This window comes from Doryrhamphus excisus, linkage group LG5 (assembly GCF_037039965.1).
Source record: "Doryrhamphus excisus strain RoL-2023G ecotype Guam linkage group LG5, RoL_Dexc_Guam_v1.1, whole genome shotgun sequence".
NCBI lineage: Eukaryota > Metazoa > Chordata > Actinopteri > Syngnathiformes > Syngnathidae > Doryrhamphus > Doryrhamphus excisus.
The window spans coordinates 9,230,109-9,254,441 of NC_136361.1; the positions used below are offsets into that span (position 1 = coordinate 9,230,109).

General features: G+C 42.3%; 2 protein-coding genes across 2 annotated transcripts in view; one reads left to right on the forward strand and one right to left on the reverse strand.

Annotated features, from left to right (window-relative positions):
* lmna (lamin A) overlaps positions 1-10,722 on the forward strand; it is a 31,997-nt gene extending 21,275 nt beyond the window's left edge. Inside the window, exons 3-13 of the mRNA XM_058053627.2 lie at positions 3,440-3,596; positions 4,140-4,265; positions 4,424-4,594; positions 5,876-6,001; positions 6,111-6,331; positions 7,338-7,623; positions 7,701-7,808; positions 7,928-8,047; positions 8,121-8,177; positions 8,245-8,421; positions 9,421-10,722. Of these exons, the coding sequence (XP_057909610.2) occupies positions 3,440-3,596; positions 4,140-4,265; positions 4,424-4,594; positions 5,876-6,001; positions 6,111-6,331; positions 7,338-7,623; positions 7,701-7,808; positions 7,928-8,047; positions 8,121-8,177; positions 8,245-8,421; positions 9,421-9,456 (1,585 nt within the window). The 3' untranslated portion in view covers positions 9,457-10,722. The remainder of the gene's footprint in view (positions 1-3,439; positions 3,597-4,139; positions 4,266-4,423; positions 4,595-5,875; positions 6,002-6,110; positions 6,332-7,337; positions 7,624-7,700; positions 7,809-7,927; positions 8,048-8,120; positions 8,178-8,244; positions 8,422-9,420) is intronic.
* Positions 10,723-11,793: 1,071 nt separating this feature from the next.
* Positions 11,794-24,333, reverse strand: part of pear1 (platelet endothelial aggregation receptor 1) — a 53,496-nt gene continuing 40,956 nt past the window's right edge. The window contains exons 7-24 of the mRNA XM_078790662.1: positions 21,494-21,740; positions 20,549-20,651; positions 20,291-20,427; positions 19,846-20,058; positions 19,601-19,775; positions 18,522-18,642; positions 18,262-18,425; positions 17,776-17,878; positions 17,491-17,643; positions 17,295-17,426; positions 15,953-16,084; positions 15,760-15,876; positions 15,454-15,669; positions 14,236-14,345; positions 14,028-14,154; positions 13,629-13,685; positions 13,054-13,251; positions 11,794-12,957 (exon numbers count right to left, since the gene is read on the reverse strand). Coding sequence (XP_078646788.1) covers positions 12,818-12,957; positions 13,054-13,251; positions 13,629-13,685; positions 14,028-14,154; positions 14,236-14,345; positions 15,454-15,669; positions 15,760-15,876; positions 15,953-16,084; positions 17,295-17,426; positions 17,491-17,643; positions 17,776-17,878; positions 18,262-18,425; positions 18,522-18,642; positions 19,601-19,775; positions 19,846-20,058; positions 20,291-20,427; positions 20,549-20,651; positions 21,494-21,740 — 2,645 coding nt within the window. The 3' untranslated portion in view covers positions 11,794-12,817. The remainder of the gene's footprint in view (positions 12,958-13,053; positions 13,252-13,628; positions 13,686-14,027; positions 14,155-14,235; positions 14,346-15,453; positions 15,670-15,759; positions 15,877-15,952; positions 16,085-17,294; positions 17,427-17,490; positions 17,644-17,775; positions 17,879-18,261; positions 18,426-18,521; positions 18,643-19,600; positions 19,776-19,845; positions 20,059-20,290; positions 20,428-20,548; positions 20,652-21,493; positions 21,741-24,333) is intronic.

The following is a 24,333-nucleotide window of genomic DNA, read 5'->3' on the forward strand; positions in this document are numbered from 1 at the left end:
TATCTTTATTCGTCCCTCAGTGGGGAAAATGACAATTTAAAGCCACCATATGTCATTTTTCAAGCTTTAAATAACACAAGTCGTGTTAATAGTACGTGGAGATGAACATCTCTGTTCTTATCTGGACCGAGGTCTGCCTTTTGATGATGGCTGGTCGAGGGCCTAACCCACGGGTGTCCTCTTTGCAGCCCTCTGGTGTTTTTAAAAATATATAATTTAAGAAGAACACTGACAAAAAAAACACAATAACAGCAAAAATGCTAACAAGGTCAAAATAATATGGTAATAAGGTCATAATTACCCAAAGAAAGTTCACAAGAAGATTGTTGAAAATAAAAAAAACAGCAGAAATGGAAAAACTACTATAAGAATAAAGTCAAAATAGAGAAAAGAGGAAAAAAATCATATTTTTGCAAGAAAAAGTTGCAGTTTTACAAGAATAAACTTGTTATATGATCAGGATAAGATGTCATTTTTGTAGTATGAAGTTGAAATATGACACAAAATGACGATAAAATTGGTTTCGGTATGAAGGAGGAGTAGTGCAGCAATATGTTTTAACAAGGATACAAAACCGCTACAGTACAGCGGAACGGTGCCAGGACAAAAAGTCACGGTCACAGGGGTGAAATACGTGCAAGTCACTTCATCATTTCCTGTTTCCAAACTGGAGGTTGATCATTAACTTTCAAATTTGACATCAACTTTTCAATATGAGCTAGCTAACAATACCCTGGGACACACCTATTTTGACGACAAAGCCCTCTAAAAAACAGTGTTTTATCGTTTCATGTACATGCTGGGATCATGCAAGAACAAGTACATGGAACATGTAATAGTTGCAGTATCTTGACGTATTTTGAGGATTTAAAACGTATTTGATTTCACATCGCGCATATAGCTTATGCTAGTTCCATCATGGATACAGCGACGGCACTTCCAATGTCCGCCCTCCTCGGGTTGGCTGTGTCTTCCAGCACAAGACGTGCATCTCTCAATTTCACTATGAAGACAAGACACTATGTTGAGTCTTTATCGTGAAATTGTCCTTCCATGTTGTATTTGTATTTTTACTCGTGTAACAAACCTACTGCACATAATGTTCCATTTGCTTGGATTGAGTCTTTGGCTTCTTTGCTCCCCAGAGGCGACTTTTCCATGCTGGCACTGTTTTATACATCTGTAATGCATCACTTTTGGATTCTTTTCCCCTCTTCCACGTCACGTAATTTTCCTATCCGGTTTCCCCCGGAGCCCCACACTTTAGTGGAGGCAGTTCAGAAGCTCTGCAAAGGCCAGCTTCTGCGTGCTGCTTGTTGCATGCAGGCGTCCATAAGATCCATATTGACTTGTATCTTTGCCACATTAAAAAGCAGCACACAGCAGATGTCCCTAATAAGACATAATGAAGATCTTCCCTCTCGGAGCAAATAGAATGACAGGCATCTCGTTTCTGTCTTGGCTCTTCATGATGCACCACCTCTTCTTCACCATCTTCTTCTTTCCTCCTGCTTCTGCTGAGGAGGCTTTTTTTTGGTAATGGTAATGGTTTAATTTCATTTGAACATGCATCAGATTCCAATTGAGTGCATCCCATAATCAGTTCCCAGTTCCACATGTCCAAAAGGAGTAGGAAGAAGCAAAGCTTATTAAATCCTACCCCTCCATCTGGTACTTTTACAATCACTAACTGTTACATTTGTTCACTTCCTGCTTTCCATAATACAGTTCAAGGGCTTTTTTTTTTGTTTTGTTTTTTAATAATGTACCTCGTACCAAAGTACTCGGTGATATGAGCATCCAATGCCATAATGTGTACCATAGTAAGTGTCAATATAGTGATATACAGTAAAGTCTTGTTATATCGATATCGGTTATAACGAATTACTGCTTATTACGATACTATTTTCATTTCCCGGCAAATTTCTAGTCTTTTATGATATAATTAGTTCTGTTAGTACGATACCCGGTTATTACGATAATCCGGTTACTACGATGCCCTTTTCATCTCCCGCCAGCCAATTTGGTCTGCTTATATCGATACAAAAGCAGCTTAAATCAATCTTTGCTTATGGATTTCAATACCAAAAAAAAACACGGCGAACGGCTGCTTCCAGTCAACTTTATTTTTCACACTTCCACCACCAGAGCGCAGCACACACACCGATTCCCGCACTTCCTGGTTCACAGGTCATGCTCAACCCGCCCCACATAGCTGGCCAAACACATGCCTGCAACAGAAGAACCAACTGACATAGCATACACACCTATTCCAACGAAGACACAAGCGTACAAATACATGTATTTAATTGTGTTGTATTCAGATATCTTTTTATCGCTTGCAATAATCACTGTTTTTTATATGTACATGCTGGCGTTCGTGGCATGTGTTTGGCCAGCTATGTGGGGCGGGTTGAGCATGACCTGTGAACCAGGAAGTGCGGGAATCGGTGTGTGTGCTGTGCTCTGGTGGTGGAAGTGTGAAAAATAAAGTTGACTGGAAGCAGCCGTTCGCCGTGTTCTTTTTTTGGTATTGAAATCCTTAAGCAAAGATTGATTTAAGCTGCTTTTGTATCGATATAAGCAGACCAAATTGGCTGGCGGGAGATGAAAAGGGCATCGTAGTAACCGGATTATTGTAATAACCGGGTATCGTACTAACGGAACTAATTATATCATAAAAGACTAGAAATTTGCCGGAAAATGAAAATAGTATCGTAATAAGCAGTAATTCGTTATAACCGATATCGATATAACGAGACTTTACTGTATATCACTATATTGACACTTACTATGGTACACATTATGGCATTGGATGCTCAGAAATGAGGGGAGTGGCATGGAAGCCAAAAGTAAAGCCTGGACATATATCATATCAATGATTCAAAATACATAAAATAATTGATTTGTATTTGAGAGCCCTCTAGACATGAAATAACACCCCTATAGTCACCTTTACACCTTTTATTATGTAATATGGTGGACATAAGAAGGGAGAATAAGGCATAATATGGACTCACACGTGTTAGCATTGGAAGAGTTCCTTGTTAGAATAGAATAGAATAGAATAGTCCTTTATTGTTTTAGTACCCCGTTTTGTACAGTACTTCCTGTGGTGGCTATTCTTATTAATGTTACATTACCGATACCCGATGGCCAGTGTAGAATACTACATAGCATGTATTTCACAGCGCCTTCTTTTGTATTATGTTTCATTTTCATTTTTATGCTTGAATATCATATAATTTCATGCTTTTATTCAGGCAAAAAATACATAAAAATGTGCTTGATTATGCATATTTTTGTTTTATAATAGGCCATATTCAACCACTAAACAGCCTGATGTGTTCATTAACCTCCAGGGCTGGAGTGGACTGTACTTCTGCTTGTTTATACTTGACAAAAAACATCTCAACATCTTCCTCCTGTGTCCTCGCAGGAACAGCAAGAAGGAGTCCGACCTGGATGTGGCCCTGGCCCGCCTCAGAGACCTGGAGGCGATGCTCAATTCCAAGGATGCCTCCCTCAGCACGGCCCTGGGAGAGAAGCGGGTCCTGGAGGCGGAGCTGAAGGAGCTCAAGGCTCAGCTAGCCAAGGTAAACATCCACCCCTGGGCCTCCTTGTAGGCGCGGCGGCCATGTTGGATGGCTCTGAGCCCATCTGCAGGGGGTACGTGTCAGAAATGAGGCTGCCAACCCAGGAAAACGGCTGCAGAATTATGGGTTGCCGTTAGATTGGCAAGCAGACGTGTTTAATTATTGTTTTGATTCTTTTGTTCACCAAAACTTGACATTAGATGGAAGAAAAGGCTGCTGATTGTGAATGAAGATGTGTTGCTTGTCAACGGATAATGATAGAGCAGCGCCAGTGCGCCACTTGCTGGCTGTGATTGGTACTGACGACATCCAATAGTCATCCCGATATTAATCCCAGTAGTAATCCCAATAGTAATCCCAATAGTGTCCAAAGTCTGGCAGCCCATGGCTCCTAGAATATTTAAAATTTATTTAAATAAATAAATAAATTATTAATTTTTTATTAATTTTTTACATTTATGCAGTATATTGACAAATATTTCTTTCCAACTGACAAATTGAAGAAAATCCTATTTCTTGGACTAAAACCTGTGCTTCCCTTAGTTGGATCTCGCTCAGGCGGACGCCAAGAGGCAACTTCAGGATGAGATGCTGAGGCGGGTGGATGCTGAGAACCGCCTGCAGACGCTGAAGGAGGAGCTGGAGTTCCAGAAGAACATATACAACGAGGTGCTTCACCTTTGACCCCTTCCTTTCTAGTCTTACTCGGCAGGTCGTCTATGCTAGCGCTAGTGCTAGCGCTCTAAGCTTGTTTATCTACAAGAGAGGTCCAAATATAGGAAATGGCTGACCGGTCATGTGACAAAGGCTCCGTGTTGTCGCTGCAGGAACTGCGCGAGTCGAGGCGGCGCCACGAGTCCCGCATGGTGGAGGTGGACAGCGGGCGACAGCTGGAGTTCGAGAGCAAGCTGGCGGAGGCGCTGGCCGAGCTGAGGGCGCAACACGAGGAGCAGGTTGGCCTCTTCAAGGCGGAGCTGGAGAAGACCTACAACTCCAAGGTACTGCTTCTTTCCATGTGGTGATGGCAAAGGTGTTTTTAAAGGGAGTCTATGATGCTTTTTCCACTTTTCTGACCTATAAATGAAGTTACAATGTTGTATTTTCCTGTTAAACCATGCCAAAGTTTCTCATAACAAGGTTTTTTAAATTTGGAAGTCAGCCCTGAAAGAAGTTTGGGATGGCTCAAAACGGCCGCTTTCAAAAGGCGTGGTCAAACTGCCTCTTTGTGATGTCACAGAGGGGCGGATTTCCTTATATGGTTAATAGTTCAGAAGCACTTAGGGCGTGTGACCAATCACCATGGAGTGGATATGAAATAAATGAAAACAGACCGTTTTAGCAGGGAAATAAAAATATATAACAAAAAATTAAAAATACAAATAAAAAATATATATAAAAAAAATCAAAAATATTTTTAAAAAATTCAAACATTTTTTTTAAACCTTAAACTATATTAGGAAAGCAGGAAGTGAACAAATGTAACAGTTAGTGATTGTAAAAGTACCAGATGGAGGGGTAGGATTTAATAAGCTTTGCTTCTTCCTACTCCTTTTGGACATGTGGAACTGGGAACTGATTATGGGATGCACTCAATTGTAATCTGATGCATGTTCAAATGAAATAAAACCATTACCATTACCATTACCATTACCATTACCATTACCATTACCATTACCATTACCATTGTGTGTAGCTGCTCTATGGGAGACCACAACTCAATACAAATGTTTGTACAGTTTGTTTACACACAAAAGAGAAATACATTGTATTTGTATTATTATTATTTATTCATACATGATATATTTATTCCTAGTTTTATTATTAGATTATTTTACTGTAGTTGTTTATGACTATGTAGCTTATTATTACTTAGTTATTTACATACAGTATGATTGTATTTTATTATTATCTTATTGTCATTCTTCAAAACATTAAACCATGAAAATATTTTTTGCCTTTTTATTTTTATTTTAGGTCACTGAACTTGATTTCAATGAGTTACACTAAATATGTGAAGCGATAATGAAGCTTTTTATTCCTTCTTTCCTATTAAAAGTGGTGTTTTTGGTGCCCCACTGATGAGGTAGGTTAGGGGGAGGGGACACAAAGGGGTGGAGCTAGACACTGCGGCGTGTGTTGATTTGTGGACGGATTCTTTTTTTAAAATGCTGTATGTCAGCAAACGTGGGGAAGGAAATCTTTTTGGGGGAGACCAGCTAGTGACTTGTCCATAGAGAGAGTGAAGGACGCTAACCGACACCCACTTCCTGTCTGCTCAGTTGGAGAACGCCCGCCAGTCAGCCGACAGGAACAACCACCTCGTGGGCGCCGCCCATGAAGAGCTGCAGCACACGCGTGTTCGCATGGAGGGCATGTCGGGCCAGCTGAGCCAGCTGCAGAAACAGGTGCAGACACGCCCACATTCACGCCCACATGCACGCCCACACGCCCGCCCACACGCCCGCCCACACGCCCGCACCCCTGCAGGAGGTCTAATGGTTGGTCCTCTCTCAGCTGTCCCTGAGCGAGGCCAAGGTACGCGAGCTGGAAGAGACTCTGAGCAGGGAGCGCGACCTGATGCGGCGGCGGCTGGAGGAGAAAGAGCGCGACATGGCCGACATGCGGGCTCGTCTGCAGAGGCAGTTGGACGAGTACCAGGAGCTGCTGGACATCAAGCTGACGCTGGACATGGAGATCAACGCTTACAGGAAGCTGCTGGAGGGCGAGGAAGAGAGGTGAGGGTCCAACCTTTCCTCTTCACGGGATGCATACAGCGTCCATAACTGTACAGCAATCCCATTTATTGATATAGAACATTTTATCAACACACTTTCCAAAGTGCTGCACAAACACGGCAAATTGGAAATCAGAAGAATGTCCAAATTTACTTCAGTTAAAGCAGTAAAATAGGAAAAACAAGAAAAAAATAATAAAAGCATAAATGAAAAATAAACAGATCAAATAAAACTAAAAAAAACAAAACCAACTTGAAGTAAAACAAAAGCCCAAAAGATACAGAGGACCATACCACTCATGCCGAGTTAAAAGTTAAAAAGGAACAAAAGTAAGTTTTAAAACGAGACTGAAAGCTTTCAATAGTGGGGGCCATTTTTACATGGGGGGGGGGGTCTGGTCTTGGGTTCCACCAGTTGGAGGAAGATTTCAGTACACATGGGCTGTACATGTTGGACATGCTGTATGCATGTATCACCTATATTACCAAAATATCCATTTAAAAAAATATTAAATATAAATATAATATGAAATTATATTGAATATCAAACAATGAAAAAATATATTTTACTCCAACTGTTTGAATTTGCAGGACTGCAAATGCTGAATGGTAATTGCGGGATCCATGGTGCTAATCATTTTTATTATATATTTATGAGTTTTTTTTTATTTTCAAAAAAATATTAAAATATAATATAAATTGAATATATAATTATATAAATTTAATATATATGTATATATCATATATATATACATATATATGCATTTTTTAATCTTTATGATTTTTAAAGCTTACGTACGTATTTGTTACATTTTTTAATTAAATTTTTTTAATTAAATATTTTACCAAAAATGTGTAGATTTTGTTTTACAAAATTCAAGTTGTAATTTTTTACATTTTTACATTTGATTAAATTTTCATGTCATTGACATAGTTTTTTACATTGACTGTGTGTGGAAAAAAGCCGAATTTTGATTGGCTCCTGACCTGAACTCGTCCCCCCTCAGGTTGCGCCTGTCGCCCAGCCCCCCCCAGGCCAGGGTGACAGTGAGCCGCACCTCGGGCTCCTCCCACAGCCGTCTGGTCCAGGCCACCGCCTCCAGCAGCCGCACCTCCTCGGGCGTGGCCAAGAAGCGGCGCCTCAACGACAACGACAGCGACACCTCCAGCGTGGTGGGCGGCACCGTCACCAAGACGCGCATCAGCCAGCACGCCTCGGCCAGCGGCCGCATCACCGTGGATGAGGTGGACCTGGACGGAAAGTTTGTCCGCCTTAGCAACAAAAGTGACGAGGTGATGACTTCCTCCCGGAATTCTTTGGAATCCAAATATTTCCAAGCCCTTCATCATCTGCCCGCTCTCACGCTCAGGACCAATCGCTGGCCGGCTGGCAGCTGAAGAGACAGGTGGGCAGCGGCGCCCCCATCGTGTTCAAGTTCCCCCACAAGTTCACCCTGAAAGCCGGGACCACCGTCACCGTAAGATCAACACAATTCAACACCCCAATGTAAAAAAGTGACATTTGAATCCTCGGTCTTCGTTCCTTGTGGGGGGGGGGCATAACTCTTCCCAACTGAGACCTGCAAAATCTGCGCAGGTTTGGGCTGCTTCTGGTGGCGGCAACCATGCCCCCCCGTCTGACCTGGTGTGGAAGAGCCAGGACTCGTGGGGCACCGGCGACCTCCTGCAGACCACCCTCATCAACGCCAGCGGAGAGGTCGGACACCGCCGCCGCCCCCTGGGGCCACACTATATTTAACAATGACAATGTGTCTTTACCCCCCCACCAGGAAATGGCAACCAGGAAAGTGACCCGCAGCCTCTTCCAGGAAGATGAAGACGACATGGTAAGTGACGGTGACGGTCGTGGTGACGAAACTCAAACATTCCCTAACGTGCCCCCCCCCCCCCCAGAGTGCTCACAGCACCAGCGGCGAGAACGAGTACAACCTTCGTAGCCGCACGGTCATCTGCGACTCGTGCGGGCAGTCGTCGGACCGCGGCGCCGGCACTTGCAGCAGCAGCGGCGGCGGCGTTACAGAGGGCCTCATTGGACATTCCTTTTTCATGGGCGCTAACGAGCCCAGACAGGTAACCTATTAGATTCTTCCATGCTTCCACACCATATTTGGACAAAAGTATTGAGACACAGGAAGTGGAGAAACAATGAATGAAAGTCAAGTGTTGCTGCCATCATTTGGATATTTTTACTGCAGTTTTTAGGGAGTTAAGTTGAAATTGGGACTTGTGTGTCCCAATGACGTGCATTGTTAGTTGGCTCGTATTAACTCGTTTTCTCACGTTATAATGCACAGAAGAGGGAAAGAAATATGTGTTCATGTTTCACATAAGGATTGTAAATGATGGCCACAATAAGTGCAGTACCCCTTTAAGGGCAGCTAGCATTTTATGTCATTTGCACTGTGAGTTAAAAAAAAATTGTGTTATTAATCAGACAAAATAACAAATTACAGCAGTTTTGAATCATTTTTAAAAAAATCTAACAAAATGCAGGAAAATCAGTTGTCGCCGTCATATTTTTAGAATATTTTTACAACAATTTTTGGAAGTTGTCTTTTAAATTATTTTGTTTTTAAATTGGCAAAAAAATTGCTGACATCAAGACAGCAGTTTTTGGGAAGCTGCCATTTTTTGTCATTCGCACTGTGAGTTAAAACAAAAAAAATGGGTTATTCATCAGACAAAATAACTAATTACAGCAGTTTTGAGTCATTTTTTAAAAAATGCAGGAAAATCAGTTGTCGCCGTCATATTTTTATAATATTTTTACAACAATTTTTGGAAGTTGTCAGTTTTTGTCATTAGGACCCTTGACTGAATATTTTAATTATTTTGTTTTTAAATTGGCAAAAAAATTGCTGACATCATGACAGCAGTTTTTGGGAAGCTGTCATTTTTTGTCATTCGCACTGTGAGTAAAAAAAATAAAATTGTGTTATTAATCAGACAAAATAACAAATTACAGCAGTTTTGAGTCATTAAAAAAAATCTAACATAATGCAGGAAAATCATTTGTCGCCGTTATATTTGTATATTATTTTTACTCTCTGACCTTTGTTGTCCTTCCAGAGTGGCGTCAAGCCTGAGAACTGCGTGATGATGTAAAAGCGGGTGACGACGTTGACTCCTCCCCCTCCGTACCGCACCTAGCATCTTAGCATCACTTTCCACTGCTGGGATCTTTCTCCTCAGTTACTATTTTTTTTTTTTTAATTGCCGCTTCATTTTGCCTTTTGTATCCACTTGACTCGGCAGCCTTAAGAGTGCCTGATGGTCACGAGCTTTGTCTTCCTTGTATTGCATATAATTTGCTTGTGTTGTTGCTTCCGCTCACACACACACACAGTTTGACCAGCGCGTCCAGTCGAGGTTCACGTTTAACGCTGTCAAATGTCAACACGCACAGACGGTGAACCCTTAAGGCGAGCGTGCCCGTGCATACTCCTCTGAACGGTATGGACTTACACCACCATGCACTCCCTTACACCACCATGCACTCCCTTACACCACCATGCACTCCCTTACACCACACATGGACTCCCATAGGAACATCCACACAGGAAAGGCTCGTTAGTGACCTTTCATTCATGTCCTCCACACAAATCCCTTTCATTTAAAGAAAAAGTTTGTCGACAGCTTTATTGTCATCTCAGGGTGTTCTGCAAACTTTCTTTTCATCTAAGAGAGTCACAATTTTTTCTTGATTTATTGTCTAAATTGGGTTGCGTTCTTTTTTGGAGGGTATGGGGTTGTTTGCAAGAATGTAAAAAAGTGTTTACTCATGCCAAAGATGTGTCGTCATGGTAACCAAAGCGTTTTCTTGTGTGCCAGGTGCCACATATTCACATATTTGACTAAATCATTGAGATTGTGTTAGAAGTTTTTTCTTTTTTTTTAATCATTCAAACTGCCAAGGTGCCTTCAGATGTCTTTGCCGGCTTGCGTGGCTCTTTTCCCGGGAATCTTGTTGCATGGCGGGATGGGCTTCTTCCTACTTCATGGAATATTTTGTACTGTAGTCAAGCATAGCAAAGCATTTATGGAAAATACTTGATGGCTGTGTTTTTTTGTTTCTCTTTACTATGACGCTTCATCGACGATATATTATTTTTTGTTCCCCAAAGTGCCTTACAATCATCACCGAAGAGTAGAAAATCATGTAATCATTGGAGCTTTTTTTCAGACTGAAACATTTCAAGTCATCTTCGGTGTCAGGTTGATGTTGTTGGTTGAACATTTTGCCTCCATATTTGGAATCATAGGTGTGATCTCATTCAGATGTCTCCATTCATGTCATGAGCAAAGCCATACAGGTGATGAATGTTGTATTTTGGGCTTTCTTTCCCAGATAAAAAAAAAGTTTTTTTCGCAGCGAGTGATTGTCTTCATTTTTTAATACACAGCAAGTCCATGATGGCTTTTTTTATTTACAAATATTCACAAAAATTTGTACACATTAACATTTGTGGACATAGGACATACACAGGTGTTGTCTTTTGGCATAATTAACTTTACATAAGCTCCACCCACGGAAACACATTGACCAATCGCAGAGCAGTCCACGCCTAATTTACAAATGTCGTCATTGCTAAACTTTGTGGTGGGGCAATCGGACATAGAGCTTGGGGGAGAAAAGTTATTGTTTTCGTCTCCTAAACCCAAAATCTGGATAAAGCTTCATGGTCGAAGGGCAGTTCATGAATAAACAAGCACACCTTTGTCTGCTGCAAGGTAAGAAATGCCCTCATTTTTAAAATAATTGCTTGCTGCTTGTGTTAAATTTAGTTAGCTAACATTAGCTAGCCAACACACAGCTGGTTAAAAGCTCCAAACGCGTTACGACTGAACGTATGGTCATAAAGACCTGTTGCGTTTTGCTTTTTCACAATAAAATTAAAAATCAACCCGACTAATTTAATTGCTGTCTGTTAGTCCCTTAGTTCGTTGTTACCGTAGTGCTGTACTGTATACTGAATTAAATTGAATGAGTTTTGCACCTCGCTGGCATCCGTAGGTGAACGGTGACTTAACAAGCAGATATTAGTTTGTACTCTAATTCGTTTCATTAAGAGTCAAATTAAAGACACAACCCGTCGTCGTGTAAAACTGAACATCACGGTACACATTTTTCCGGGACAAATATTGATGCTAATGTTTGTCAGGTGAATACAAGCCGTGACGGTGCCCTGTTGGTACGGGAAGCCTGACTGACGCACAGCAGCTAAATGGGGCGTGTCCTACAAATGGCACTCGGTCGATCATTTACCGTATTTCCTCAAGTAGTCCAAAAGAGTAAACTTTTAGCCAAAAGTGTTGTTTAAGCCGGTCAATGTGGTCTTGGATGGAAAGAATTCAAATATGATGTATGCCTGTCCCTGGTGGCCATTTGTGGCCCCTGGTTCCATTTTTGACCCGCATCATATTGAAGAAATGACATTTGACGAAAATTATAGCAAAAAGCCACAAATGCGCAAAAGCAGACGCAGTAATATAATGCACAATATATGAATATTCTATTTTATATAACTAAGATTATTCATGTGGGATGATGGGGTTAATAAATCAATCAACCCCCAAAATGGGTGGCGTAGAGGCCTGGTAGTCTCTGCTGTTGAGTAACTAAACATTCACTATATGAGGAAACACGGTAACTGCTTTAAAGTCTTTAAGTGGTACAAATTCCATCCATCCATCCATTTTTTTGTTATTTATACCCATTTGTGGCGCAGGTGTATGCTGGAGCCTATCCCAGCTGTCTTTGGTGAGAGAGGCGGGGGCCAGCCAATCACAGGGCACATATAGACAAACAACCATTCACACTCACATTCATACCTATGGACAATTTGGAGTGGCCAATTAACCTAGCATGTTTTTGGAATGTGGGAGGAAACCGGAGAACCCGGAGAAAACCCACGCACGCAAACTCCACACAAAGAAGCAGAGATTCGAACCCAGGTCTTCCGGATCTCCAGAGTGTGTGGCCAACATGCTAACCACTCTTCATTGTGCAACACCGTGGTACAAATTGTGTTGTGCAAATGTAATCCAACAAGGTTTTCAGTTGGTTTTTGAACTAAAGTGCATCATTTAAAATATTTCTTCAAAGTAATTGTACAAACATCCACAGTTGGTTAAAAAAAAGCACAACAAGTACACATTTACATCAAAAACTGCAACCTTGAAAGTCCTTGTGATCCTGAAAAAAGGAAACGTGCGAACATGCTCGGCGAGCGTGGCAAACAAAAGATAGCATTTTTATTTGGAGTGGATTCAAACATTCCAGACATCCTCCCTTTTCAAAGTCTTTCCAGATTGGAGGGGCATTAGAGCCCCATCCACTTGCACAGCGGCGTCTCCTCACTTACTGTATGGAGTCCCAGCATGCCCCACATGGGGGCGGCATTGAGTCTTCAGCGGTACCATGGAGGCGCTCCGAGCTGCTGTGACCTTCATGGACTCTCCATCGTCACTGGGGGGTTCTCCTGGGAGACGGAGGGCGGCGGAGGGGAGGTAGGTCATAGTGTCCCGGGATGTGGCTGTTGACTGGGAGGTCGTAGTGGCTGTGGGGGTCTTCCAGGGGGGCGTGGCCAACGGAATTCTGGCGCTCTAGAAGGAGAACGATGCGTAGGCCTTTTTAGGTCATAGGCCAAGTACTCCACGTGACCTTTGACCGTAAGACAAAATCACGTAAGACTCTCTCACCTCTGCGTAAAGAAGAGGCGTTGAAAAGCGGCGGTGGGCTGATTTCGGTGTATGCTCGCTCTCTTGGCACGGCGGCCTTCATCTCCATGTAGCTGCTCTCCGGGGGACAGAAGGGTGGTCCGGGTAGGTCCTTGATGGTGGCGTAAGGATTCTCGCTGTTCAGAGAGCTACTGCTCGCCATCGCCGCATCCTTCAGTTCTGTTGGACGAGGACAACAAAACTAAAACCAAACTCTAATCAATCCTACCCGAACCCCAAATGTTGGGGTTCAAGTCTGTGCTAGGGTTTTGGTTGGGAAGAGAAAAGGCCGAAGCCCAGACACTACTCAAAACTCTTATCTCAACCTTAACACTAACCAGAACCCAAAACCTAACCACCCCTTCATCGGGGGTCCCGGGCAGGACCCTAAAGTGGCAGAAAACACTAGTTCCTGAGGGCTCGCTTAAGGTCGGGGTCCGTCATGAAAGCTTCTTCTATGTGGCTTCCAAATCCTGACCTCTAATAATTCATTGCAGTCTATGGAGGCTGAAGAGGAGGGTGGTGTGGGTGTTGGTGGGGGTGGTGACCTACCGTACCTTTGTTGAAGTATTTGCCCATGCTGGCGCTGTAGCTCCGATCAATTCCAAACGCTCCTGAAAACAACAAGTCCACTTATTTCCAATTGATCAAAGCAGACCAATTGAAACATGAAATATGGCAGCATGTTTTTATATTTCCATGTCCAACTGGAAGTCCAAAGCTTCCTGGCTTGTCGGACTGTCTGGGCAAAGGAAATACAATAAATGCTAAACATTTGATACCAAATAAAAGAACGCTTGGCAGCAGATGGAGAAGAACATTGATTGACATCCAGCAGCAGATGTTCCGCCTGGTGAATCACGTTTCAGGAACGTTCACGGTTCCATGAGCTGCATTAGCATGTTGCCGTGTGCGTGCGCCGTCAGGAGGCTGATCCAGGGTCTGCCGAGGCTCACCTGGCTCTTTGCGACCTTCGTGGTGTTTCCAGTCCGCAGGCAGCGTGGCGTTGCTCTCCACCCCGAAGAGGCTGTGTCGGTCTCGCTCCATGTTCTTCATGCTGCAGAACAGCTGGTTGTTGGTGTTCTACACAAAGAACATAAAGAAAGGTGACCTGGTTGAAGGTGTGTATGTGAGCGAGCGAGAGAGAGAGAACATGGGGGTCACCTTGATGGTGCGCTCGTGGTTGTTTGGGAGGTGAGGCAGCGGGGGCCGGTTGTCCCTCAGCGTGTGGTAGCTGGGGTTGGAGTAGTAGTGGTGGTAGCTGTGTGGAACATCTGCAACACACACGTGAATATCATATACACATTATACTACGTTGTTACTATCCATATCCATCATACTGTTTGATATGGTGAGCTTCGCTTTTTATAAATAAAGTCAATAAAGATAAATTCCCATTTGAAATGTTATTGAATTAAATGGTATTCATTTCTCTGATAAATGTTTGGAAAATGTATAAATATAATATAATAATAATAATATAAGGTTCCAGCATACCTGCGATTCCTAGTGAGGATAAGTGGCATAGAAAATGGATGGATGGGATGGATGTATAAATATATTTACTTCAATCAAAACATCCACACAATGTATTATTAAAAATGGTGTATCTATTATTTTAAGTCATTCATTTCTCTGCTAAATGTTTGGAAAGTGTATGTATAAATATAATATAATAATAATAAATTCCTAGTGGGGATAAGTGGCATAGAAAACGGATGGATGGGATGGATGTATAAATATATTTACTTAAATCAAAACATCCACATTTTTATTATTAAAAATGGTATATCTATTATTTATTATTATTAGTCATTCATTTCTCTGCTAAATGTTTTGACATGACATTGTTTTTATGTTTACTTCAATCCAATATACTGTATACAGTGAGTGGATATGAAATTTCAATATTGTCAGGGTGTACCCTGCCTCTCACCCAAAGTCTATTGGGATAGGCTCCAGCATACCCCTGCAACCCTTAATAAGGAATAAGCGGCATGAATGAAGTATAAATTTAAAATGTATTATTTTGTTATTAATAGGAATTAATTTCTCTGATGAATGTTTCACATTCAATTGTTTTGTTGTTTGTGTGTTTATAAATATACTTACTTATATACAATTATAAACATTCATTCATTCATTTTCTACTGCTTTTCCTCACAAGGGTCACAGGGGTGCTGGAGCCTATCCCAGCTGTGTTTGGGCGAGAGGCGGGGTCCACCCTGGACTGGTGGCCAGCCAATCCCAGTATACTCAGTATACTGGTTCAGTATACTGGTTCAGTATACTGAAACATGAGGAAGGACTGAAAGTTTTGACTTTTTCAATAAATCCATTTCAATTTTGTCTTGAGATCAAATGTCATTTTCACGACTCTACCTGGAACGGCGTATTCCGAGTTGACCGTGCGGGTGGTGGAGAAGGAGACGGTGGGTGTGTTGTTCTGCTTGGCCTTCTGCTGCCGCCGGTAGAGCAGCAGCAGCACCAGCAGCAGGACCACCAGGATGACCAGCGCCACCACGCCACTGATGGCTGCCCACGACTCCCTCTCTCCGGGAGGAAGCGGAACCATGACGCTGCCTGGCTCAGACGGGTCTGTGCAAGGAGTTAAAAGACGTACGTCAATCAGCCAGCAGGGGGAGTCCAGTGTTTCTGATCATCACGTGAATGCGTGCGCTCCTTTACCTTGTTGACAGTCTCCAGTGTCACACACGCAGTCGCCTGTCACCCTGTCGCACAGGAAACTGGCGGGACAGGCGCAAGATTGAGAGCAGAATGTGCCAAAACGTCCTGGACTGCATGCTGGAGACCACAAAAGTCGTAGTAGAAGTCAGTGAGGAGCATTTTTGTCACGTTGAAGTTCCACGCTGCCACTCACGTATGGAGCAGTCGGTGGCCGTCCAGCCGGGCAGACACTGGCATCGACCATCTCTGTGGTTGCACGTGGCGTTGTTGGCACAGCGGACGCACACCTCAGAACACTGCTTGCCGTAGTAGCCGGACGGACATACTGGACACACAGAGCATAACGTAAACTCCTACTACTACTCGTCAGGGGTGGAGTAGCAATCAGGAGTATTAAACCCTAGAATTACCCCCTCTGCAATTGAATTGACTTGAAATTTCTCACACAGCTTAATGCACTGTACCAAACACCCGTTGAAACCTTACACACCCTTAGAGTGTTGCCAACAGTGACAGTGACCCCTCACTGCCTATCAGTCATTGAGTATTTGGCTCGTGCAGTGGTGTACTAAGTGCGGCCTGAGGGCCATTTGTGGCACGCTGCAATTTTTTTTTTTACTAGCCCATGTATTTTATGTCGCAGAAATTGAAATATCAGTAACAAACTTACAATAATAAATCCAAACTATAAAAAGAGAAAAGTTGTTATATAGAGAGGAAAAGTAACCATCCATATTCTACACTGCTTATTATTTAAATTATTTGTAAGTTACTGTTTACGCTGTACATTGTTGTTCATGTTTGATGTCATCTATTTATTCTCCACATTATTATTATTATTATTATGCAGGAGCCAGGCAACGACATTTCGTTGGCTGTGATATTGTGCAATGACAATAAAGAAAGTCTATCTATCTATCTATCTATCTATCTATCTATCTATCTATCTATCTATCTATCTATCTATCTATCTATCTATCTATCTATCTATCTATCTATCTATCGTATGCTTCTTTGGATGCTGGAGCCTATCCCAGCTGACTTTGGGTGATAGGCAGGGTACAACCTGGACTGGTCGCCAGCCAATCACAGGGCACATATAGACCAATTGGAATGTGGGAGAAACCGACACACGCACATGGAAACGCCACACAGAGCGACCTCCAACCCAGATTTTCTCCGGGTACTCCGGTTTCCTCCCACATTCCAAAAACATGCTAGGTTAATTGGCCCCTCCAAATTGTCCATCGGTATGAATGTGAGTGTGAATGGTTGTTTGTCTATATGTGCCCTGTGATTGGCTGGCCACCAGTCCAGGGTGGACCCCGAAAACAGCTGGGATAGGCTCCAGCACACCTGCGACCCTCGTGAGGAAAAACGGTAGAAATTAATGGTGGGAATAATGTCATAATTACAGGGAGAAAATTTCCAAGAAGAAAGTTGAAAGAGTTAAAAAAAATGAGTTTAAAAATGTAAAAAACATTTGTAATTTTAAGAGTCTAGCTCAAATAATAATCACCAAACCTGAAGCCCACCTTGATGGCAGTCATGTCCCGTGTATCCAGGAAGGCAATCGCACTCTCCGGTCACATGGTGGCAGCGGTACGACTGGCCGCAGGACGGGCAGGACAAACTGCACTGGTCCCCGTATGTGCCAGATCGGCATTCTGGGAGGCAGAGACGTGTCAAGAAGAGTTTGGACTGGTTGCCATGGGTGTCAGCAAAACTCACTGTTCTGACAGGTAACCCCCCAGTAGCCTGGGCGACACACACAGGACCCCGTTTCCCGTACGCAAGTGTCGCTGTTGGGGCAGTGCTTGAAGCAGGTCTGGTTGCAGTGGCGCCCCCACAGGCCTTCTGAGCACGCTTCACTGCAGCGCGGGCCTGGGGGGGGGGACAAAGTAAATTAACTTCACAGATGAGCAATGAGCATTAGTGTCTGCGGAAAGGCTAACTTTTTGATGCCGATGTTACATGCATTCCGTTTTAGAGTATCAGGGCGTAATCATCACTCACCCCACCAGCCTGGCAGGCAGTGGCACTCCCCTGTGGTCGCTAGGCAACCATCAGCGTGGACGCAGTCGCACCTCTTCAGGCAGCCCGGCCCAAACGAGCCCATCTGCACATGCCGAAAAGCTCTCAATCATACGAATGCGACTCAAAATACTACATGCTGTGGTTGCCACGGTAACAACTACAGATCAGGCGTCTGTAAAGCCTGCTCATATAAAACAAAAGTAGTCCTGTTTTATTGAACACTGTATCATTTGGTTTTAAAATATATATTTATTTCATTTCATTGATATATTCTATTTTGCATATATTTTATTTCAATCAATTTAAAAGAAATATATTTTATTTTCCGTTAACAATTAAACCAGCCCAACTTGTGATTCACAATACAACTTCACCATTAAAATCACTTAGTATAGCATACAACTTATAATGTTTTATGTTGATATTATATGATATACTATTTTATTTGATACGTTGAAGGCTCACCGGGCACGACTGGTCGCAGTGCGCCCCCTGCCAGCCGGCTGTGCAAGTGCAGGATCCATGTGTGGCGCTGCATTTCGCCCCGTTGGCGCACTGACAGGTGGCGTTGCATCCTCGGCCCCATGTTCCCTCCGAGCAGGGCACGGAGCAGTCTGGTCCTCGCCAGCCTGAAGACATTTGCATTTTCAGTGAAGCCTGACGTGCATGCAAATGTTTAATCTATGACAGTAGTTAATTCATGGAGCCTGAAGAGCGGCGTTCACCTTCTTTGCAGAAACAGGCCCCGTCAATCGGCGAGCAGTCCACAAAGTTCTTACAGGAACATTCCAGGGAACAGTTCTTGCCGTAGGTGCCGCTTTTACAAGGACTCTCGCAATGAACACCCTACAAACATATGTTATAATTTATTTAAGCAAAGTTTTGAAAAAAAAGCGGCGGACTGTCGTATTTTTGTTGGTTTTTTAAATACATTTGATTGCGAGCAGGCGACTTTCGGGTTGTTGAAGGCTAACGTAAGGTTAGCACATTAACGGACAGTGCCATTTTCACTCAAGGGAGGTACGACTGTATCATTCATACATCCATTTTAATTCATTCAGACACAATTTAATACATACATGATATTTTGTATTTGACGTACGTCTTTTGTTCATTGTTAATTATGTTGTTAAAGTACTTTATATTAGTTACGTTTTGTTACAAAACCTTTTTTCGATAATTACTCTCACCCCCCAGTTATTAAAATGGCACCGTTCGTCCATTGTACTCAAGAGTATAATCAAATACAGCAGTATAATAAGTGTAATAATAATAATACATTTATAAAAATAATCTTCAAAATGTAATTCAATTGTCAATAAAGTAATTCAATTGTCAAATGTAAATATATTATTATAAATAGTTTAAATGAAAAACATTTGTTATTATTTCAAGGAGTTTACATATTCCTAATAAGGACGTGCAATATTGGCTGGTGACCAGTCCTCGCCTGAAGACAGCTGGGATAGGCTCCAGCACCCCCTTGACCCTCGTGAGGATAAGCGGCAGAAAATGAATGAATAATTTAATTAAATAAAATGTAATGAATATCCATCCATCCATTTTCTATGCCACTTATCCTCACGAGGGTCATATGCTGGAGCCTATCCCAGCTGTCTTCAGGCAAGAGGTGGGGTACACGCTGGACTTGTCGCCAGCCAATATTGATAACATGTACATATATGAAATAATTAAAGTTTATTGTTACATGTCTTAATAAATAAATAATGTATTTTTAAATACACAGTGTAATAAAATCCAACTTTAAAGTAAATAAAGTAGTATAGTATGTAGTATAGCTTACCGTATAGCCAGGTGTACACCGGCACTGCCCACTTGCGCCATCACACACTCCTCCATTGACACACAAGCAAGGCTCCAGGCAGCCGTTGCCATAGAAACCGTGGGCACAGGTTTCGTTGCAGTACAGCCCGGCCCAGCCTGCTTGGCACGTGCATTCGCCTTTCATTGGGTGGCAGCTGAACGACAACGGGCAAAGGGAGTGAGCGTCTACTCAGCCATTTTGGCCCCCCGTGAAGCGGCCCTTACCTGAGCGTGTGCTCATCCTGGCAAAGACAAGCACGCTCGCAGTGCATGCCGTATTTGCCGTGAGCGCACATCCTGTCCTTACAGCTGGGACCACTGAATCCCGGCTCGCACAGGCAGCCTCCGTCGATGTTGTAGCAGCGAGCGCCGTTGGCGCAGTCGCACGCGCCATCGCAGTCCTGACCGTACGAGCCCACCGCACACTCCTCGTTACACCTGAGATCGCAATCATTTCCACCTGTCATTTTCATTGCATATGTAATACAGTATTTAATATTCACTTCTGAAATAAACGTTTATACGCGATGTTGGAATGATGGATACATAATGCTGACATGTCCGACTGTGTTCCTGCCACTTCTCCCTGTCCTTTCCAGGCAATGTGGGGCAGCGGTGCCTAAAATCAGCATTCTGGCGCACCAGATGTCTACCAGTACAGTATACACACCTGTGACCAGTGAAACCTTTGGCACATTTGCACTGGCCGGTCTCAGGGTCACATTTGCCTCGATTGTGGCAGACGCACTCCTCGGCACAATTGGGTCCGTATCTTCCCTCGGGACATCGCTCTGTGCAGACGGAACCCTTCGCAGAGGGAAGGACGCACGTTTAATCAAAGTCCACATACTGTACAATTTGTAGTAAAATGGAATGCAGCACAAAATAATTAAAATAATATAATATCTAATATAACGACTTTGCATACCGTCCACCCAGGAGGACAAGCACAGATGCCTTTCCCCCTGCAGATGCCTCCATTTTGACAGGGACACCGCGCCGGGCACTTCCTGGAGCACGGCTTCTCACAACTGCGTAACACAAAAATATAAACATATAAGTATTTTTCCCTAAATTATATGATAATAATCCACCCTCGGCCATCTGTGGAGTTTGCATGTTCTCCCCGTGCATGCGTGGCTTTTCTCCGGGTACTCCGGTTTCCTCCCACATTCCAAAAACATGCTAGGTTAATTGGCCACTCCAAATTGTTCATAGGTATGAATGTGAGTGTGAATGGTTGTTTGTCTATATGTGCCCTGGGATTGGCTGGCCACCAGTCCAGGGTGGACCCCGCCTCTCGCCCAGGGACAGCTGGGATAGGCTCCAGCACCCCCGCGACCCTCGTGAGGAAAAGCGGTAGAAATTGAATGAATGAATAATAATAATTATTATTATGTATTATGTATATTTTTTGTTTTATTATATCAAATATGTAATTTATATATTTTTACAAGTTATTTTAATAATGATACAAATTTTTATAATTTATAATACAACTCATAATACCAATAATAACAGTTATTATAAATGAATAATTATTAAAAACTAAAATTATTATAATTTTAGCTTTTTTTGCTAGATTTTATTTAAAAAAAAGCTCTGCTTCTTCCTACCAGATTTCTGTTGTTGAATTGTGTAAATGTAAATGTGATGTACTTTAGTGTAAATAAAGCATTACCAGTATGAGTACATTAAGCAGACACTTCATTAGGTATATTGCACCAGCTAACCCAGGGGTGTCCAAAGTATGGCCCGGGTGGTTGGGTGGGGCAATCGTGCAGCTGTTGTATTGCCCCACGACCCCTTCTCCTTTTCCACTGTGATTGAAAGTTTAAGATATGACGTGTAAAGGTCTTCCAGGTCCACTTACAAGGTGCCGGTGAAGCCGTCGCGACACAAGCACTCCCCGCTCGCTTTATCGCATGAACCTCCCGTCCCGCACTTGCACTTCTGCAGACAGCCCTTCCCGAAGGTGCCGGCGGGACAGGCCTCCTCGCAGAAGCGTCCGATGAAACCCGGCGAGCAAAGACACGCCCCCTTGCCCGGATCGCAGAGGGCTCCGTTCTGGCATTTGCAAGGCTGACTGCAGCGTGGACCCCACTGTCTGTCACCGCAGGCTGGCAGGAGAAGGAAGGTGTTGGAATTACAAGCTCATGGAACTCAGAATCTTCACATGTATTCCCCAAAGGTGTCCCACAGGGATGACAAGCAGGGCCCCTGCCTGTTAAATATGTACAAGAGTAATGTTTGGGGTTGGACATCAACTTTGAGCTTCCACTTTTGCGGCTCCATTTTCAAAATCTACGGCCTATTGTTAGTTCAAGCATATTTAATGTATTTTGGGGTATCTGCAAGCCTAAAAATGACTAATATGAACTCAAATACAAATATAAGGGGTTGCACTATTTTCACAGGTTAGTGAATGTGTGTGAGAACTGCATGTGTCCTTATAATGTACATATATATATGTATTATTACTATATAGGCGTGGAGTAAGGGTATCAAATGAAACAAACTGTATGCCTGATGCGTTGATATGCAGTATTCTACACTGGTCACTAGGTGTCAGTAATTATGACACCACAGTTTTATTAATGATTTAGTACAGCAACAACATACTAATGCAGGGGTGGGCACACTTTTTGACTCGCATTGATATGACAAAATTTACGGGGGGGGGGCAGACTATATATTTTACACGTAACAGTCCACCTGGTATTATTGTATCTGTAAAATTGTTATGCAAACTGCTATTATTATTTATTATTTTATATTATATTTAAATATTTTAAAAATAATAAAATATTATAATAATTACAATAAAATTACAATAATAATTATTATATTATTATTATGTAAAATATGCAAATATAATAATATTATATATAATTAATATAATAATTATAATAATCATAATAGTTCTAATAATAATCTAATAATAATCTAATAATAATCTAATAATAATCTAATAATAATAATAATAATAATAATTATTATTATTATGTGCTTGTGTCCCTTTTTTCAGGAGCACTTTGTAAACAACAGACCATGTCAAAAAACGAAATTGATAAAACCATCAAAAGGTTGGCTCAGGCCATGATGCCAGGTTGTATGTTGAGTTTAAATGAAATACTTTGGAAAGATTGGGCGGGCCGTATTCAAACACTTGGCGGGCCGGATGTGGCCCCCGGGCCGTAGTTTGCCCACCCCTGTACTAATGACAACATACAAGAGTGTATATTAACATATTTTCCATACTATAAGGCACACTTAAATGCCTTTCATTTTATAAAAAATCGATGAGGGACACAGGGACGTAATACCTACGCTGGCAGCACTAAACCATTCAGAGAACATGACGTAATACGTACAGTATGTACGCTTAACGTCCGCCATGCCTCATTGTGCCTATCTCTCCGCTAGTGTTAAAAAACCTAGCATGCATGTTTTTGGAATGTGGGAGAAACTCCACACGGAGATGCCCGAGCGGGGAATCGACACCGGGTCTCCTCGCTAACCACTTGGCCACCCCGGAAATATAAAATATTAAGGTCGAGGGTCTTGCCACCTGAACAATTTTTTGGGCTCTCCTTTCGCTGCAGTTACCCGTCATGAGGCCATGTTGAAGTTTGCTCCTGCATTGGACACTCAGACTTTCTTGGGCGCTTCAACCGTATGTTTTGGCATGCACCTTATAATATGTATGTATGTGTTAAGTACAGAAATAGAACCCGTATTTGAGACAGCGCCTTATAATTAGATGCACCTTATGGTGCGGAAAATACTCTATGTCTAATTTATGTCTTTTTTTCTGTTATTATATTGCCTATGTTGGGCAATAGGAGAGTAAAGATTGACTATAGGGTTGTTATTTGACATCTCAAGGGCTCTAATGATAAAAAAAACTTTAGATCGGAAACGGGTTTTCCAAGCCCCTGTGCCCACATGTCCCTCATAGATATTTTATAAAATTAAAGCCTTTTAAGTGCGCCTTATAGTATAGAAAATATGGTAATATACACTCCTGCATGTTGTCATTAGTATGTTGTTGCTGTACTAAATCATTAATAAAACTATGGTGTCATAATTACTGACACCTAGTGACCAGTGTAGAATACTGCATATCAACGCATTTGATACCCTTACTCCACGCCTATATAGTAATAATACATACATATATGTACATTATAAGGACACATGCAGTTCTTACACAAATCCACTAACCTGTGAAAATAGTGCAACCCCTTATATTTGTATACGTTAAATATGCTTGAACTTGTAGCTACAAAAATATTCCATTTATAAAAAAGATTTCCTACTTTGTGGAAAGTCACTCATCACACTAATGAACCCCAATAAAGCACAATTTTGACGTTCAAGTCTTTGTTTGGAGTGTTTTTCGTTGTGCTTAAAGGCCTTCTAGTAAAAGGTGTCATCAAGTCAGATTAAAATAATGCACCACACATCCCTGAAAGACCCCTGAAAAACTTGTCTGAATAGTAGAAGCTAAATATATCAACTTAAAGGCATTCAAAAAAAGTCAACAAAATGAAGAGACAGAAAGTTGTTTTTGACCAACTCCATCCACCTTGGCACTAAAACACACGCACACTTTCATACATTTTCCAGTCATCTTCCAGCTAAAGAGTCTTTACCGTAACTCACGGCAATCATGTCTGTTTAGTGCTTATTCACACACACACACACACA